This window comes from Pleurodeles waltl, chromosome 3_2, assembly GCF_031143425.1.
Source record: "Pleurodeles waltl isolate 20211129_DDA chromosome 3_2, aPleWal1.hap1.20221129, whole genome shotgun sequence".
In the NCBI taxonomy this organism is placed as follows: Eukaryota; Metazoa; Chordata; class Amphibia; order Caudata; family Salamandridae; genus Pleurodeles; species Pleurodeles waltl.
In genome coordinates, this window is record NC_090441.1 from 33,788,326 (window position 1) to 33,807,709 (window position 19,384).

The 19,384-nt window shown below is 45.6% G+C and overlaps 1 protein-coding gene across 3 annotated transcripts in view; it reads right to left on the reverse strand.

The window, feature by feature from the left end:
• CAMKK1 (calcium/calmodulin dependent protein kinase kinase 1) overlaps positions 1-19,384 on the reverse strand; it is a 1,090,978-nt gene that overhangs the window by 525,110 nt on the left and 546,484 nt on the right. For all 3 annotated transcript variants that reach the window (XM_069226681.1, XM_069226682.1, XM_069226683.1), the window contains one exon: positions 4,328-4,364. In XM_069226681.1, coding sequence (XP_069082782.1) covers positions 4,328-4,364 — 37 coding nt within the window. The remainder of the gene's footprint in view (positions 1-4,327; positions 4,365-19,384) is intronic.

The window sequence follows — 19,384 nt, forward strand, 5'->3', positions numbered from 1 at the left end:
AGTAAAAGGGAAAGAAACAGACTTTTGTGAAGGGATTTATACTACATAATGGGGATGCTAATACATAGTGTAAAAGTTCTTACAAAAGTGGCTTAGAAAAATATACCAGAAGCACAAAGGCACCTAGATTATACTTCAGTACCAAGCCCTCTGTTTCATATTCTTGGCAATTTTCAGTCTGAACCCTTCTGTGGTCATGCTTGGAGAGCTAAAAACGACCATAGTTTTTGTTACAGGGGATATCTAAGGTAGTCAATTTATATCCGCTGTACAAGTTCACGATCCAAGGGAACAAAAGCTGAAAAAATTTAAGCAATTTGAAAAAAACACAACGTTGAATTGTTTTTTTAATGGGAGGAAAATGAGTTTGGATGTCAGTAAATAAAGGGAAGCAAGGTAGGCATAACTGCATTCAGTATGAAGTGCATATCCCCAACTAAGATGGGGAGCCACTGAAGATGTTCCTGTGTCGGGGGTCGCCGTCTGAGTAAATTCTGTAGGCTGTATGAGCGGCATGGAACCCGCCATTTATGGAACTGATGGATCAGCAAGAACGGGGTGCTGGCGAAGTAGCATACGTGCACAGCGAGGTCATTTGATTTCATTGTGCGAGTCTTTGGAATTCGTGGAACTGGGTTCTCTCCCCACTTCCTCACTTACTCATTCGTTCTTTCATTTTGCTTCAGCTACAATGTTGCTTTTAATGACTGCTGCTGGACTGGCTCATCACAGCCTTGAAAGACAGCGCTCGGCCCCCATCCTTCTGACACAATACAATGCAAGGACTCTTTGAACGCCCGGGTGAAAAGAGCACTTATTATTTCTTCACAGCAATTTGCTATAATTGCATTTAATACTTCCATGTATCATGCAGCAGAGGGAACAATGCACAAGTGCAAAGCAGACTACATGTTGCTTCACCTGACTTTTCCAGGTCCAGACATTTCAAAGCTGCCTTATGTCTATGCAAATAAATGATGTCAGAATGGTGTCATTACTATGGAAGCCCCTGACTTCAGCAGAACGGCTCTCTCTGTCCTCTGTAATAAAAGTAATTACAGCCACTTCCATTTGCTTTCAAATTTACCTTTCTTTAAAAACAGTGGTGTGTGATTCATGGTCTGATGCTGCCCACTGACCTTTCCAATTTCAGACTCAGAGTCCATTTGAGACTACTGTGGTGCAGGCCTCCACTTACTTTGCAACTTCACATTCACTTACACTTGTCAGAGTATTTCTGACTAATTTTAATACATGTTCATCGTCCCCTTTGTTTGCCTTCCTTGTTTTCTGACCTAGTAGAATCTTTTGTTTGAAGTAGTTATTTTAAAGCATGCCATTTAGGGTTTTTTGTTTGCCAGTTGGCCTTGCTTACTTTAGTAACAGTGCTCCTTAACATTTATATATATTTAAATGTATATTTTATGTTATCTATATGGTGTAATTAGGGGTCACGGTTTTATGGTATTGTTTTTAACATTTCTGTCTGTATTTATCTATATTTATTTTTGCCCATTTTCCCCATATTTATCCATTTTTATGTTGCGTTTAGTGTATATACGACGAAGAAGTTGGTATATTTCCACATGTATTCAATCTTTTAAATGTATTCTCACATTTGAATGCCCAACAGGTTCAGCTATATACAATACAATACAGTCCTGTAAAACATTTGGATTGTAGAGCAGCCTTAACAACTTTATGTGTGCACATATTTAAGTTTTATAAGAAAATATATTTTTTACTCCTCTCTCTATCATCTGCACATCTAAAGGCCTGGAACTCCTGACTGACAGTATCGAGAATCATCTAAAGAAAATATCTTCTATATTTTTTATATTTAAATTAAGTACTGACAGGAAATATAGATAGATTTCCATCTGTATATATCTGGAAAAATTGTGTCCTCCTGAAAATTCGATGTAAAAATCTACACTTGAGGCTAGTTTTACATAAACATTGTTGTTTTATCAGTGTGTGTCACTTCATTTGGACTAATGGCAAATAGGACCAGGCAAAAATCTCAATTATATTGGCTCACATCACATAACTTTGGGAATTAGACGTTAGTCTTGTTACACAAAATTCCAAAATTTTGCCTTTTTGCCAGATGAGTAATTAACCCGTGTTCTCGGCAACCTCTTGGTGCAGTAACAATGCAAATGACCAGAACACTGTTGCTGTAATTTAGAACGCTTTTTTAAGCAAAATTTGTCCTTGCTAAAATGAATGCGAGGATGCATTTTCCACTAAAACATAGCGCTAAATGCCTGATTTGCATTTAATGTAATTATATGTAATTTAACAAAACATTTCTGAAATTTCGTTGACTCCACGAAAACAAACTGCATAAATTCTGCACACCCCTACTATCAAGTCATTTTAGATAAAGCCCCACTATTTGCAAGTTGTAGAAGTCTTCACACAACAGTTATCATCGTGAGTATGTTGTGTCAGGTGGAGATTTTGACAATATCAGAAGCGGTACGGTTTTGCTAGATGTATTAATTTGCTTATCATCTCCAGGCCAGTGCTAGATCAAATAAATGAACAGCTGCATGTGTTGGCAGAGAGTAATAGCATTATGTATCCAAAAACTCCTTTTTGTTCCAAAAAAGCTATATGTAATGCAATCATTACCTGTTGTTGCTTCAGTCTATATTTGCTCAAATACTACCCGTGCGGCTGCAGCGCTACGTACAACTATTAAATAAATAAAAATAATGGTACCCAGTCACACACGCTAATCGCAATGACAGCTGACATTGTCCACTAAGGCAGATATTTACAACCAAACAGTCACGGCTCACGCTACGCTGAAGGGGCAGGGTGGCGCGTGGAGGGGAGGAGAGCATTAACAGGTGAGGTAGGGGGGATTAAAATAAAAAAAAACGTACCTGTGCCACCGCCTTCATGATCGTGCTGCTCCTCTCCTCTTCTTTGCCTGCAGGCACAGGCTCCCAGCCTGCCCTGCACCAATCCTGAAGCTGCTGAGCAGCATCTGGATTGGCTGGGAGTGCCTAGCCAGGGTGCTCCCAGGCAAAATGGGAGCCTGTGCAGGCTCTCTCCAGCCCAGCAACTCTGTTGCTGGGCTTTAGAGAGCCCTGTGTTCATGTGTGTCTGGCCAAACACACATGCGCTCTGAGGGAGAGTGCTGTACACTCCCCCACAGTGCATGTTACCCCCGTGGCCCCAGCCCTGGTCCATAAAAACGATAATAGACAAAGTTTATTATTGTTTTTGTGGAAAAGGTTTGCAGCTGCCACTGCTGGCGGTGGGGGTGGGGGGGATGACGACGCACTTCCGCCCTTATGGAGGAGCCGTCCCTGCAACCAAAGCATGGTAACAAAGAGAACAACTCATCAACAATATCTGTGTACATTAAGTTTGCACTGGGAAAAGTATCCAACTGGCTCCGTTACAGTTGATATATAATTTTTCACCACCATTTTGTATTGTTCAATTTTTGAAGACTATAATCTAAGCAGTGAATTATTTTTGTTCATATCCGACTGTGATGTTGGGTCGTAGTTCAAGGAACAGAATGCTTACCAAACTCACATCTGAAATATGCCTTTAAACATCTATTTTAATATGCAACCTACGTGTATGACATCAGCTTAGATCCCAGGGAATTCAAGTTCAATAGCACATGTATGCATACAAGGTATACTGTGATGATTAAAGGGGGCCTAAACCATACATACAAATATCTTACTTTTATATTACGCATGCAGATTATTTGAATTATTCAATAAATTTTATATAACATGAATAATACCCGGCGGCGATAGAGACTATACATATGAAATAATAAGTTACTAGAGAAAAATAAGCAGACGTCAGCGATAACTCTGATTGCAGCAATTAGTTGAAGATGATGAGGAGGGAAGATGGAGGACACACTAGTTAACCATTATGTGATGCACACATTCATCTTAGTCCCACCGAAGTCACAAGGTAATGTTGATCAGAGAAGAATATTAATACGTGATCACGTCTTCTGACTTGGTGAGGGTCAGGTGAAGTTAACAACAGTCGAGCAGTGGATACAAACGAGGGAAGAGGAGAGACGTAGGCAGGGGAAGAATTGATGACAGGAAAAGTGAGAAGGAGAGGGGAAATAAGACGTGTAAAAATCCTAGGGAGAGGTGCGTAGTAATCACACTTTCTTTTACTTCCTGGCTTAACCAAATAGTTTACCTTTTTGGCAGTAGTACCCTGCACATGGTTGCTGAGAATTTACATCAACCAACATTAACATTGAAACATTTTGCACTAAGAGGGCATCGTTATGCTATATAAAAGAAACAATGAAGCCACATACCCATATATAGGTTGTCTTCTGCTGGGTCATCCAGGACCTAGAAATAAAGAAAGCACCATGCTGATAAGGACAAGGCAGCAATCACTACATGGCAATGATAAAGCTGAAGGAAGCTGGCAACCAGGACTAAAAATTACAAGTATGCAGAAGGGCCTCCTGTCTGAAATTCATGTTGGCGGAATTGTATAAACAAATATTTTACTGTATTGCAGCAGGTATAGAACTACATAGCCTGGTTAGGTCATAAAGAGCTTTGACCGTGATTGGGTAACTGGAAAGCCCGTTCATTGCATGGTTGAGGGAGGGCGGTAGTTGAGCTGCCTTTGCGAGAAGTGTCTGTTGTAGTGTGTGAGGTTCGCAGACACGCTCCTATCATGCTGCACAAAATATGTAGTTGCGGCAACTATAATCAACCAAGTAGTCACTGATCAGAGCAACCGAATATAGCTGCAAAATTTTGAACCAGGAAAAGGTCAAATGCTTGCATTCGGAGTGTTGTTTGGTCAGATTTCAAGCCAGTGACATAGATATAAATACATTTCTGGCCCTGAAGAATTTCACTAGATGTAAAATATGCATTGTTGGACCTGGCTTTTTGACAGGGACATCCCCAAACTTTTTGCCTCCTTCCTCCTATTTTTTCTGACCTGTTGTTGTTGGCTTTTGACCTCTGAGCACTTTACCACTGCTAACCAGTGCTAAAGTGCATATGCTCTCTGTGTAAATTGTACTATTGATTGGTTTATCCATGATTGACTATTTAATTTACCTGTAAGTCCCTAGTAGAGTGCACTACATGTGCCTAGGGCATGTAGATTAAATGCTACTAGTGGGCCTGCAGCACTGGTTGTGCCACCCACCTCCGTAGCCCCTTAACCTTGTCTCAGGCCTGCCATTGCAAGGCCTGTGTGTGCAGTTTCACTGCCACTTCGACTTGGCATTTAAAAGTACTTGCCAAGCCTAGAACTCCCCTTTTTCTACATATAAGTCATCCCTAATGTGTGCCCTAGGTAACCCCTAGAGCAGGGTGCTGTGTAGGTAAAAGGCAGGACATGTACCTGTGTAGTTATATGTCCTGGTAGTGTAAAACTCCTAAATTCGTTTTTACACTACTGTGAGGCCTGCTCCCTTCATAGGCTAACATTGGGGCTGCCCTCATACACTGTTGAAGTGGCAGCTGCTGATCTGAAAGGAGCAGGAAGGTCATATTTAGTATGGCCAGAATGGTAATACAAAATCCTGCTGACTGGTGAAGTCGGATTTAATATTACTATTCTAGAAATGCCACTTTTAGAAAGTGAGCATTTCTTTGCACTAAAATCTTGTTGTGCCCTTCAATCCACGTCTGGCTAGGTTTAGTTGACAGCTCCTTGTGCATTCACTCAGACACACCCCAAACACAGGGTACTCAGCCTCACTTGCATACATCTGCATTTTGAATGGGTCTTCCTGGGCTGGGAGGGTGGAGGGCCTGCCCTCACACAAAGGACTGCCACACCCCCTACTGGGACTCTGGCAGACAGGATTGAGCTGAAAGGGAACTGGGTGCATTTCTTAGAGACTCTTTGAAGTCACCCCCACTTCAAAGGCACAACTTAGTATAAAACAGGGCCTCTGCCCTACCTCATCAGACACTTGCTGGAGAAGAAACCTGAACCAGAAACTACATCCTGCCAAGAAGAACTGCCTGGCTGCTCAAAGGACTCACCTGTCTGCTTTCTCCAAAGGACTGCTGTCTTGCTGTTGCCCTGCTGCCTTGCTGAACTCTTGTCTGGCTGTGAAAGTGCTCTCCAAGGGCTTGGATAGAGCTTGCCTCCTGTTCCTTGAAGTCTCAGGACCAAAAAGACTTCTTCCTTTCACGTGGACGCTCCGTGCGCCGAAAATTTCGACGCACAGCTTGTTTCGCGGCGAGAAAAACGCCGCACACCGACGCTGATCAACGCGACGCCCTCGGGACGATCGAGACTTCGACGCACAACCTCGCAAGGACAAAGCCGCCCGACTTCCAAGGAGAAATCGACGCGACGCCTACCGTGAGTGCGAAACTTTGACGCACGGCCTCGCAAGGACAACGCCGCCCGACTTCCAAGGAGAAATCGACGCGACGCCTGCCGTGAGACCAAAATTTCGACGCACGGCCTCGCAAGGACAACGCCGCCCGACTTCCAAGGAGAAATTGACGCGACGCCTACCGTGAGATCGAAACTTCGACGCGCAGCCCCGCAGAACGACGCGCAGCCGGAAAATAAGCAGGAGAATCCACGCACAGACCCGGGACATCGGGTAATCCTCGCGATCCACAAAAAGAGACTGTCTGCGCGCCGGAAAACGACGCCCGACTTCCCCGCGTGGAAAAGAACGACGCAAGTCTGTGTGTGCTGAGCGGAAAACGACGCACACACCCCTTTTTCCACGCATCTCTTCTCCTGTGGCCCTCTGAGGAGATTTCCCACCAGAAACCAGGTACTCTGTGCTTGAAAGACACTTTGTTGCTTTTTAAAGACTTAAAGACTCTTAATATCACTTTTCAGTGATATCTTTACAAATTCGTATTGCAACTTTGATCGTTTTGACCTACAATTACCCAGATAAATATTCTATATTTTTCTAAACACTGTGTGGTGTATTTTTGTGGTGTTATACTATGGTGTTGTATGATTTATTGCACAAATGCTTTACACATTGCCTTCTAAGTTAAGCCTGACTGCTCGTGCCAAGCTACCGGAGGGTGAGCACAGGCTGATTTTGGATTGTGTGTGACTTACCCTGACTAGAGTGAGGGTTCTTGCTTGGACAGAGGGCAACCTAACTGCCAACCAAAAACCCCATTTCTAACATTGGTGATCAGCGGTGAGGATAGGACTTGTGTTTGTGCAGTGACATACAGTAGCTAAGTATTTCACTACCTACCCACAGTTGAAGGTCAACTTGATTTTTTATCTCTTTTTTGACTTTTGGTCTCTGATGTCCTCCTGGATATACTATTGATATTTTGGACTTTGGATTTTGGTTTTTGCTGGTAAAATCCTATCAGAATGGGATCGCTTACCTACTTATTCTTTTTGCCTACTGACCACCTCACTAAGGCGGACCTAAGGAAGCTTTGCAGAGAATGTGGCCTTACTGTAGCAAAGAAATCTACTAAAGCAGAGATGCTACATGCCTACATAGTCTGGGAGGAAGACAGATGGGCAGAGAGAGAGGCAGCAAGAAACCAAATGACTAAGTACCCCTCAGAGGAGGAGGAGGACGACTCAGATGAGGAAAGAGACCCAGTGAAAAAGGAATGGCTCATGGCTCAAGCACGGTGGATGGAAGAGCTAGATGAGTTTATTGAAAGGGCTGAGGGAGCAAGTCTCTTAGCCCTGGAAGAAGAAAAGATTGCAGCTCAAGAGCTGAGCTGTAAAGAGCTGAAACTGGAGGCCGGAAGGGCTGAGTCCAGTTCAGATGGTGGCAGCAAAAATCTTGCATCTAGTACTGCTGAAGAAGGGCACAAGCCCAGATATGTGGTGCCCAACTTGAAGAAGGGAGTTGACACACCCCAGGCAGTTCAAGGGTATGAGGTAGTTCCCGTTATGCACAGGGTCCCTGAGAAGGATTGGGGAACTGGCACAGGGAGTCATATTCCTACTGGGGGGAGGGACACTTTACTGACTCTAGCAGAGAGTGACAGAGAAAAGGGTTCCCCCCTGGTGGACGTCCTGGATATAGAGTGTAGAGACATCCCAGAAGAGTTTGGGTTGAGTGTCAGGGACAGACAGAAACTGTCTCACCAGTCTCAAGAGGGTGATGTAGAGTGCTTTTCCAAGGCTGAGTTACTAGGTGGTTGGGTGAAGGGTACTGTGGTTAATACATGTGAAGGGCAGAGTGATGTAATTGCTGGAGAGCATATGTCTGGTCCTTATTTTCCAGAGCTACGCCAACACCAGGTGGAGTGTGAGTTCTCTGACCCCAGGGAACTTACAGTGGAGGCAGACTTTTGGGTGAGTACCAGAGAGTCTGAAGAGGCATTTGGGGGTGCTCCTGAAGGGAGTGGTCTAGGTGGTTCCCGACCAAGTGAGGTGGGAGAGGATTGTAGTGTCCCAGGTAGGTCTCAGAGCCTAACCTGTACCGTAGGGCCACCTTTTGAAGGAAGCCCCGCAGTGTCAGAAGAACTTGGGGGGATGACTGTAGACAGCATCCCAACAGTTCTGGTGTCTGGCAGTACCACTCCTAGTGAGGGGGTGCAGAAGTCCAGACATAGGGTTGAGAGGGGGTGGCAGACCCCAGTGGAGGATCTTGAAAGTCAGGGGTCAGCTCTGAGAGCAGAGCCCCCCAGGAATGACCCAGGTGAGACCGTTTCTGGTTTGGGGGAAACCCAGACTCTGCCGGATGGGCAGAGGTCGGGAGACCTGCGCCAACCAGACTCTTGTGTGGCCCTTGGGGACGGCGTGTCCCTTGTGGGGGGTGAGAGTGCCCCCCAGGAAGTCCTGGCATGCCAGGCAAAGATTCAACCTCAGGGTGGTGACTCTGGGTTGGATAACCGGGTTCAGAGGTTAAACTTTGACCTGGTGGGGGGTAGATGTGCCCCCCAGAAAGTCCTGGCGTGCCAGGCAGTTGTCCAACCTCAGGGTGTCGACTCTGGGTTGGATGGCCAGGTTCAGAGGTTAAACTTTGACCTGGTGGGGGGTAGATGTGCCCCCCAGAAAGTCCTGGAATGCCAGGCAATGGCTCAACCTCAGGGTGGTGACTCTGGGTTGGCTTACCAGGGGAAGAGGTCAAACTCTGACCTGGTGGGGGGTAGGTGTGCCCCCCAGGAAGTCCTGGCGTGCCAGGCAGTTGTCCAACCTCAGGGTGTCGACTCTGGGTTGGATGGCCAGGTTCAGAGGTTAAACTCTGACCTGGTGGGAGGTAGGTGTGCCTCCCAGAAAGTCCTGGGGTGCCAGGCAATTGCCCAACCTCAGGGTGGTGACTCTGGGTTGGCTAACCCGGTTCAGAGGTCAAACTCTGACCTGGTGGGGGGTAGGTGTGCCCCCCAGAAAGTCCTGGTATACCAGGCAATGGTTCAACCTCAGGGTGGTGACCCTGGGTTGGAGAACCAGGCTCAGAGGTTAAACTCTGACCTGGTGGGAGGTAGGTGTGCCTCCCTGAAAGTCCTGGCCTGCCAGGCAATGGTTCAACCTCAGGGTGGTGACTCTGGGTTGGATATCCAGGTTCAGAGGTTAACCTCTGACCTGGTGGGGGGTAGGTGTGCCCCCCAGAAAGCCCTGGTGTACCAGGCAGTTGTCCAACCTCAGGATGGTGACCCTAGGTTGGAGAACCAGGTTCAGAGGTTAAACTCTGACCTGGTGGAGGGTCAGTGTGCCCTCCAGGAAGTCCTGGCGTGCCAGGCAATTGTTCAACTTCAGAGTGCTGACTCTGGGTTGGATACCCAGGTTCAGAGGTTAAACTCTGACCTGGTGGGAGGTAGGTGTGCCTCCCAAGAAGCCCTGCTGTGCCAGGCAATTGTCCAACCTCAGGGTGTTGACTCTGGGTTGGATGACCAGGTTCAGAGGTTAAACTCTGACCTGGTGGGGGGTAGGTGTGCCCCCCAGAAAGTCCTGGCGTGCCAGGCAATTGCCCAACCTCAGGGTGGTGACCCTGGGTTGGAGAACCAGGCTCAGAGGTTAAACTCTGACCTGGTGGGAGGTAGGTGTGCCTCCCAGAAAGTCCTGGTGCGCCAGGCAATTGTTCAACTTCAGGGTGGTGACTCTGAGTTGAATGGTCAGGTGCAGAGGTTAAACTCTGACCTGGTGGAGGGTCAGTGTGCCCTCCAGGAAGTCCTGGCGTGCCAGGCAATTGTTCAACTTCAGGGTGGTGACTCTGAGTTGAATGGGCAGGTGCAGAGGTTAAACTCTGACCTGGTGGGGGGTAGGTGTGCCTCCCAGGAAGTCCTGGTTTGCCAGGCGGTGATCCAGTCTGAGGGTACAGACCCTGGGCTGGAAGACCAGGTTCAGGGTGTCCCCCCGGACCTGGAGGGAGGGGCTACTGATAACAGTGCCCCTACCATGTTGTCTTCTGAGGAGGCCACTCCTAGTTGGAGGGTGCTGGACCCCAGAAGGGAGGGCAGGGGGAGGGAAGCCTCACCCCGGGCCCTAGTCCAACCTGAAGGTACAGACCCCAGGTTGGAGGGCCAGTGGCAGGTTAACAGCCCTGCACTGGTGGAGGAATGGTACAGGGCGACTTCTGTAAGCCCCCTGGCCATGTTGGACTCTGGGGGTACCGCTCCAGGAGGGAGGGTACAAAGCCCCAGAGGGGAGGACCAGGTTCAGGCTGTCATCCCTGACCTGGTGGAGGGGAGAGTGGTTAAAGGGTGCCCAGCACCTGGGGCTACCGCCCCCCACTCTCCACAGCCACAGTGGTTGGAGAGCTTTGAGAGGCCTGGGGCCTGGCTCTCATCCCTGGCAGCTGTCAGTAATCACTGTGGCTTGCTGTCCGGGTGGACAGAGTTATCCCTGGGGAGGGGACAAGTGTCACACCCCAGGGGTAGAGTGGGCAACACCACTATGTTGGTCATGGGGGTACTATCCTGCCCCTGGGATACATCTGTGAGCAAAGTAAGGTTAGGTGCTGCACAGATGGGATCCGCAGGAAAGGAGAAAGGTTCCCCATGGATGGGCTTAGTGGGCCCTGAGAGTATGGACAGAGGGATCCAATGGGAGTCAGGAAGGCGAAGAACTGGAGCATGCCCCTGCTGTTGTGGGCCTGGGTCCTTGTTCTGTCGCCTCAAACAGGGAAGTACATCAGGATAGTGATTGTTCTCCCCTGGCTTTAGGCTGGTGGGGGGTCATGTTGGACCTGGCTTTTTGACAGGGACATCCCCAAACTTTTTGCCTCCTTCCTCCTATTTTTTCTGACCTGTTGTTGTTGGCTTTTGACCTCTGAGCACTTTACCACTGCTAACCAGTGCTAAAGTGCATATGCTCTCTGTGTAAATTGTACTATTGATTGGTTTATCCATGATTGACTATTTAATTTACCTGTAAGTCCCTAGTAGAGTGCACTACATGTGCCTAGGGCATGTAGATTAAATGCTACTAGTGGGCCTGCAGCACTGGTTGTGCCACCCACCTCCGTAGCCCCTTAACCTTGTCTCAGGCCTGCCATTGCAAGGCCTGTGTGTGCAGTTTCACTGCCACTTCGACTTGGCATTTAAAAGTACTTGCCAAGCCTAGAACTCCCCTTTTTCTACATATAAGTCATCCCTAATGTGTGCCCTAGGTAACCCCTAGAGCAGGGTGCTGTGTAGGTAAAAGGCAGGACATGTACCTGTGTAGTTATATGTCCTGGTAGTGTAAAACTCCTAAATTCGTTTTTACACTACTGTGAGGCCTGCTCCCTTCATAGGCTAACATTGGGGCTGCCCTCATACACTGTTGAAGTGGCAGCTGCTGATCTGAAAGGAGCAGGAAGGTCATATTTAGTATGGCCAGAATGGTAATACAAAATCCTGCTGACTGGTGAAGTCGGATTTAATATTACTATTCTAGAAATGCCACTTTTAGAAAGTGAGCATTTCTTTGCACTAAAATCTTGTTGTGCCCTTCAATCCACGTCTGGCTAGGTTTAGTTGACAGCTCCTTGTGCATTCACTCAGACACACCCCAAACACAGGGTACTCAGCCTCACTTGCATACATCTGCATTTTGAATGGGTCTTCCTGGGCTGGGAGGGTGGAGGGCCTGCCCTCACACAAAGGACTGCCACACCCCCTACTGGGACTCTGGCAGACAGGATTGAGCTGAAAGGGAACTGGGTGCATTTCTTAGAGACTCTTTGAAGTCACCCCCACTTCAAAGGCACAACTTAGTATAAAACAGGGCCTCTGCCCTACCTCATCAGACACTTGCTGGAGAAGAAACCTGAACCAGAAACTACATCCTGCCAAGAAGAACTGCCTGGCTGCTCAAAGGACTCACCTGTCTGCTTTCTCCAAAGGACTGCTGTCTTGCTGTTGCCCTGCTGCCTTGCTGAACTCTTGTCTGGCTGTGAAAGTGCTCTCCAAGGGCTTGGATAGAGCTTGCCTCCTGTTCCTTGAAGTCTCAGGACCAAAAAGACTTCTTCCTTTCACGTGGACGCTCCGTGCGCCGAAAATTTCGACGCACAGCTTGTTTCGCGGCGAGAAAAACGCCGCACACCGACGCTGATCAACGCGACGCCCTCGGGACGATCGAGACTTCGACGCACAACCTCGCAAGGACAAAGCCGCCCGACTTCCAAGGAGAAATCGACGCGACGCCTACCGTGAGTGCGAAACTTTGACGCACGGCCTCGCAAGGACAACGCCGCCCGACTTCCAAGGAGAAATCGACGCGACGCCTGCCGTGAGACCAAAATTTCGACGCACGGCCTCGCAAGGACAACGCCGCCCGACTTCCAAGGAGAAATCGACGCGACGCCTACCGTGAGATCGAAACTTCGACGCGCAGCCCCGCAGAACGACGCGCAGCCGGAAAATAAGCAGGAGAATCCACGCACAGACCCGGGACATCGGGTAATCCTCGCGATCCACAAAAAGAGACTGTCTGCGCGCCGGAAAACGACGCCCGACTTCCCCGCGTGGAAAAGAACGACGCAAGTCTGTGTGTGCTGAGCGGAAAACGACGCACACACCCCTTTTTCCACGCATCTCTTCTCCTGTGGCCCTCTGAGGAGATTTCCCACCAGAAACCAGGTACTCTGTGCTTGAAAGACACTTTGTTGCTTTTTAAAGACTTAAAGACTCTTAATATCACTTTTCAGTGATATCTTTACAAATTCGTATTGCAACTTTGATCGTTTTGACCTACAATTACCCAGATAAATATTCTATATTTTTCTAAACACTGTGTGGTGTATTTTTGTGGTGTTATACTATGGTGTTGTATGATTTATTGCACAAATGCTTTACACATTGCCTTCTAAGTTAAGCCTGACTGCTCGTGCCAAGCTACCGGAGGGTGAGCACAGGCTGATTTTGGATTGTGTGTGACTTACCCTGACTAGAGTGAGGGTTCTTGCTTGGACAGAGGGCAACCTAACTGCCAACCAAAAACCCCATTTCTAACATGCATTATATACGATCACTTTGTGATCATTTTGAGATTACTTCTGAGGTCAATGACAAAGATACAATGGAGCTGGGAGTCCAGAGCAAGGTAAAAGATCAGAGACTTGTTCGTTCTGCTCTTGTTGAAGCCCTACTGCTGTAGCTGTCGTTGCTGCCTTGAAGGGGCCTGTGTGTATGATGGTCAGTTCACAGTGACCACGCAACATTATAAATTGGCGTTAATTTTACCCTGAAAAAGGCCCCAAAGAATTAAAATAAAAAACAGCCTGATTTAACGCCTGGTCCCACGATAATATCCTTAGGAATCAATAATCTTGCTGTGCTGCAAAAGAACATTTTAACATATTCTATTCAGATGTATTACTTATTCAACATGTTTGTTCCAGGAAACAATCTGTCAACTAAAAATCTGTGGTGTTATCATCAGACTGTCAAATAATACATTTTGCATTTCAGCAGCACAAAAGCTTTTCCATTGTAAATTATGAAAATCCATTTTGCTATATAAAAATTACAAAATGCTGAAACAACACATGGATCGGTGCATCCTGGCTGAGAAAGCTGTGACTGTCCTAAAAAAAGAACTACAATATAGGGACTTTGGAACGACTGCAGAGGTAATTCCTGCACCCCGCTCCTTGGTGCTGGTCCTGAAATATGTGTTCACCAATCACTATGAAATGGCGATGTCCATGATGTTATGGGGAAGGGAACACAGAGACTATTTGTGATTGAGATGATAATTGCTCTAAGTGACTATGCCGAAGTACAAGAGTGTGTCACTTTTCTCAGTCTTTATAATTTTTTCTTTTGTCATGTTTCCAATAAAAAGAGCTATAGAATAATGACAGAATGTTTAGGTACAGCATACATCGATGCAGAAAAATAGCATGTTTATCAAGATAGCCAATTTCTTTTGAAGTGATACTTGATGTTTTGGATAACTGCAAATATAATCTCACAAAGTGCTGTACAATATGCTGGGCATTAAAAAACCTAAAATGTTTTATGCAGAAGGATGTTTTAGTTTGAAAGGATACTTCTTCATAGAATAACTGAACTACCCTATTAAGGGTGCTGGAAAAGGTATTCAAATTTAGAAAACATACCCGGATTTACTTCACCAGGAAGCTTGTTTATTCAGTCACGGAAATACATTCAGTGCTCAAGTCAGTCACCTCCACCTGCTTACGCACCCTCCTCCTCCTATGCAAGACTTTCAAATGGATCCCCCTTGAACACAGAAAGACCGTCACATACGCCCTCATCACCAGCAGACTGGACTACAGCAACGCATTCTACACCGGAATCAACAAGAAACTCACCCGCAAACTACAGAACATACAGAATGCCACCGCCAGACTGGTCCCCGACACTGCCACATCTCCAACACCTGCACACACTATACTGGCATCCCATAAAGAAAAGAATCACCTTCAAGATCCTCACCCACGCACACAAGCCCTCCACAACACCGGACCAGCCTACCTGAACCGGCGACTCAACTTCCACGTACCCCACAGGGCCCTACTCTCAGTCCAGCTCTCTCTCGCCGAAGTACCCCACATCAGGAAAACCAGAACAGAGAGACGCTCCTTTTCCTACCTCGCAGCCACTGCCTGGAATGCCTTTCCTCTCACATCAGACAAACTACCCCCCTACTCAACTTCATGAAGGAGCTGAAGACATGGCTTTTTTAAGAACCACCTCCCTGGTGGGTGCTACACTTCCCCCCCCCCCCGCAGCTTGAAACCCCTGCGGGTGAGTAGCTGCGTTTTACAAGAACTGATTCATTGATTCATTGAGTGCTTAATTTGAGCTTGTGGGTGAAGGTGGAGCCCACCAGCACTCGTTTTTGGGGATTTACACTTATTTTTCCTCAACAGACTTTGATCAAGAGAGAGAAAAACACAGCAGGTGGAAAGAAAGAGGGAGAGAACGAGGGTTAAGAGTAACAAAGGAAGAAGGCAAGGATGAAAAAGAACCTTCAAAAGTGAGATGAAGAGGCAGGGGAGCCTCGAGATAGACCAAATGGGAATGATGTGGAATCAATTTCGGTTATGTTGTGAAAACATGGAATTAATTTTAAATTTGAGTAATCATAGCCTCAAATTTCCTGATATATAAAAAGAAAATTGCTGAATACATTTCTGTTGTAACACCACCTTCGGCAGTGTTCCGTTTCTGTCCCCCTTGCTACACGTACTTTATTGCTGCAAACTAAATCTTCTTCTGCATTAACAGTTTAACAGAATATCACATTGATATGAATATTAATACCAGTGTAGTTTTGGTGCAATACGAGCCAAGGACAATATTATCATAGGGCCCGATTGATAAACCCTTTTTTTACAAATAGGTGTCCAAAATCTGCATTGGCAAAGGACACATTCAGGCTTCCAGAATGAGGACGTGTACACAACTGAAACTTATGCACATGGAAATTAGGCCAGTCCCAGGTTTAGGGCGATGAATGATAACATATGTATTATCGGAATGACATCAGTTATATTCTAGTTTACACCAGAAGCATAAATAACGTAACTTTGTACACAGAGGCAGACACATTCAATTTCAATAACGTTTGTAGAGATACCTTGAGTCCTAAACTAGTTTAAAGTGTGTAAATAGGGCATAAATGTCCACAAGCAACCTTTTTTCAAAGACTAAGATATTTCACTATGTTGAAAAATGTTTCCACCAGCTAACACCAGTCTTGCAGAACTTATGAACTCCGGAAGCTATAAAGTCTAAACTATACGGCATTAGAGTATACCTGAAAATATATGCCTGTGTTTGATTTTCAATATAGATGTTAGACTCAACGTCCTTGGCATAGTATTCACACAAACTTTTTACATTCAACCCCTTACTTTGCTGAACTTGTTTTTGTTGGCATTAGGACTCTGTGCACTTCACCCCTGCTAACTAGTGCTAAAGCGATTGTACTCTCCTCTTAAACGATGGTAAAATTGGTCTACACCTAATTGACCCATTTATTTTCCTTTTAAGTCCAAAGTAAATGGAACAACCTGCTCCCAGAGCTTGGAAATTAAATGCTCCTTGCGGGCAGCCATCCCGCATTGTGTCACCCACTAATGTAGCACTGTAAAACATGCCTTAGGACTGCCATCATTGCCTGTAGTGCAGCTGTAAACTGACATCTCGACCTGATACAAGAAACCTTTCCTTTGCCTAAATCATCCCTTTTAAAACTCGGAAGACATCCCTAAGGTAGGCCTAACCACTCAAAGGCAAGGCACATGGTATTTAAAAAGTAGGACATATGTTTAACTTTACATGTCTTAACAGCGAAAGCCTCCTAAAGTTGTTTTTCACTGTTGCAAGACCTATCTTTCTGTTAGACTAACACTGGGTTACCTTAGCACATTTAACAAGTCCTAACTTCAGATTTCTGTTTTCCTTCAAATTAACTGTAATTTAATATCCTCTTTAATGCTGTAATCCGATTTTAAGTTACAATTTAGAAAATGCCAGTTTTAGAAAGAATTTTCTTACCCAAACCAACTTTGCCTTTCTGCCAGTGTCCTGGGTCACATGACTGTAAATGACTCTGCTGTTGGGGTTTGTGTATTGCTTAAAAACAGTGAGACAAAGGAAACCTAGGTGTGAGGGGGAGGGTCTTCCAGATACAATATTTAGGGTGGAGCTTTACCCAGACCTGATTATATTTCATAGAGCCCTGTCAGAAGCACACACAGAGGGACCTGACACCAGACCTTCCCTAGCTTTTATCTTTCTAGACAGTAGGAGCCAGGAGCCAGGACCCTGGGAAGGGGAAGAATGGACCAGAACAGGTTTTGGGACTAGGTCATCAGGGATGAAAATGGCTGGCTGGTACCAGGGGGCATTCAGAACCACCTATCAGAACACTCTAGATTGTGTGAAAGATTCAGGAGGAGTGCAAGGCTGACTGAAGAATAGACTGGGCCTATTTGCCTTGAACTCAGACTAACCAGAGTAACTCCAAAGGTTAATTAGCTGACCTCCTCTTTGAGCTACAGGGATGCAAAACGCTTCCAGAGGCCTGCCCTGCAATTGCCCAGCTGACCAACACCAACCCATTCTGCCTGGACCTGTGTGAGCCCTGCTGCTGGCCTCTGTGGGAGAGAGTCTTTATCCCCATGCCGTGTTCCAATGGGTCTTGGACCTTTGGCTGGCATCAGAGTCCTCTCCTCCCTGCCTAAATGAAGGTTCTATCAGATCTAACGTGAATTGACACAAAGCCACAGAGCTCCAAAGCAAACGCTTCATGACTGACATCGAGTGACGCAAAGCAATGCTGTACAGGCCTTGCATTAAGGACATAAGATACCACTCCTAGCAAGTCAAACTTGGTCGCAGTCAGCTTGAACTTGTGACTTTCTGCTGGTCCAGAGCAACGAGATTCCCACAGTTGGAGCTTTGCGCCTTCTGGCTCTGGTATTATTTTGCCTAAAACTTAAAAAAACTCATATGTCAGATTCTACTGATTGGATTTTGACTGTTTTAGTGTCATTTATTAATTAAAATGAACTCCAGTTTTTCCAATTGGTTTGGGATTTTTCTTGTGTTTTGTTTTCACACTATTACTATTTGTATTCTGCATAAATACTTTACAAATTGGCTGTAAGACTGACTGCTTTTGTGCCAAGCACCCAGAGGGTTAAGCGCAGGGGATTTTAGAGACTACTGTGGTTCACCTGTTTGAGTAAGGTGTCCACCTCTCTAAACTAATAACCCAATTTCTTTCAATAGAAATCTATGCAAATGGCAGATAGAAGCCAATACTACACCAATTTTTGCATATAGCATTTTAGGCTGTACAAAAATATGTGAGGTAGGGGAAAGAGCCTTAAAATGGTTCTAAGTAGATCTTGTTGGAGAAGAATAGTAAGATGAGGTTATGAAACATATCAGTGGATTGGAGTATCTTGTAGGAATCTCAACATTTCCCAGCACCTTTTAATGTGCACATGACACTCTTGACTTATTTTATAGAAATGCTGGGTTGGATTAACTGTAATGTGTGGATGATACATAGCTATAGATCATGGTGGGTTGAACAGAAGGTCAAAGTCAGGCCTGGGTGATGCTTTCAATTGAATAAAAGAGGCATTGGTGTTATTGTCTCCGGGTCTATTGAAAATAATGACTGGACTGAGTCTCCAGTTGATTTGTGGATAAAATATTACCATCTTCAAAAAAGAAACATCTTTAGGCAGCACTTTTGATGTCTGCTTATTTATGACGTCCTAGATGAATGGAGTGGTAGTGTCTCCTTACCCTCAAATAATAATTCTAAGACCATGCATCCTTTGTTTCTGGGGATAAATTCTCTACTGAAGTTTATAATTACTTAATGCTCATCTAAATAACTGCAGCACACTACATGGAGAAATCCTTAAAGAAGACTTTCCAGAGCTCTAAAATTAACACAATGGGATAGCTTTGCTGGCCATTGCATCGCTTAAATATAAGCATGTTTTCAAAAGGGAGGAGACCACCTCATTGGCTTCCAGTTTCATAGAGAACCTAGTTTTAAATGTGGATCTTTATATTTTAGGCATGAAAGGCTCTTTGTTAGACTCAAGCCCCAGGGCTCTAACATAGGATATAAAATTAACTCTATGGGGAGCCGGGCCTGAAATAACCCAACTTAAATCCTGAGGTTAACAACCTGAACTTTCTTGTTTGCGAAGTAACTAAAATTGCCACTCTATATAAAATTAATCAGTGCACACCCAGCAGCCCAAGCACCTGATTTACATGTGCTCCCATACAGCTATATCTCTTAAATCACTTAAACCCTTCAGTTTGGATGTAAAACAAAAAGTAGATTGCAACTGCACTGCTTAATGGGGTCCTAAGACATCTTGGGGCAAGTCTGAATCTGATTCTCAATTAGTTTGTGTTTTAAAGTGATATCAGGTTAGATCAGACGTGAAGTTAAATACACTTTCAGCTCTTGTTACTTCTGATACCTGATC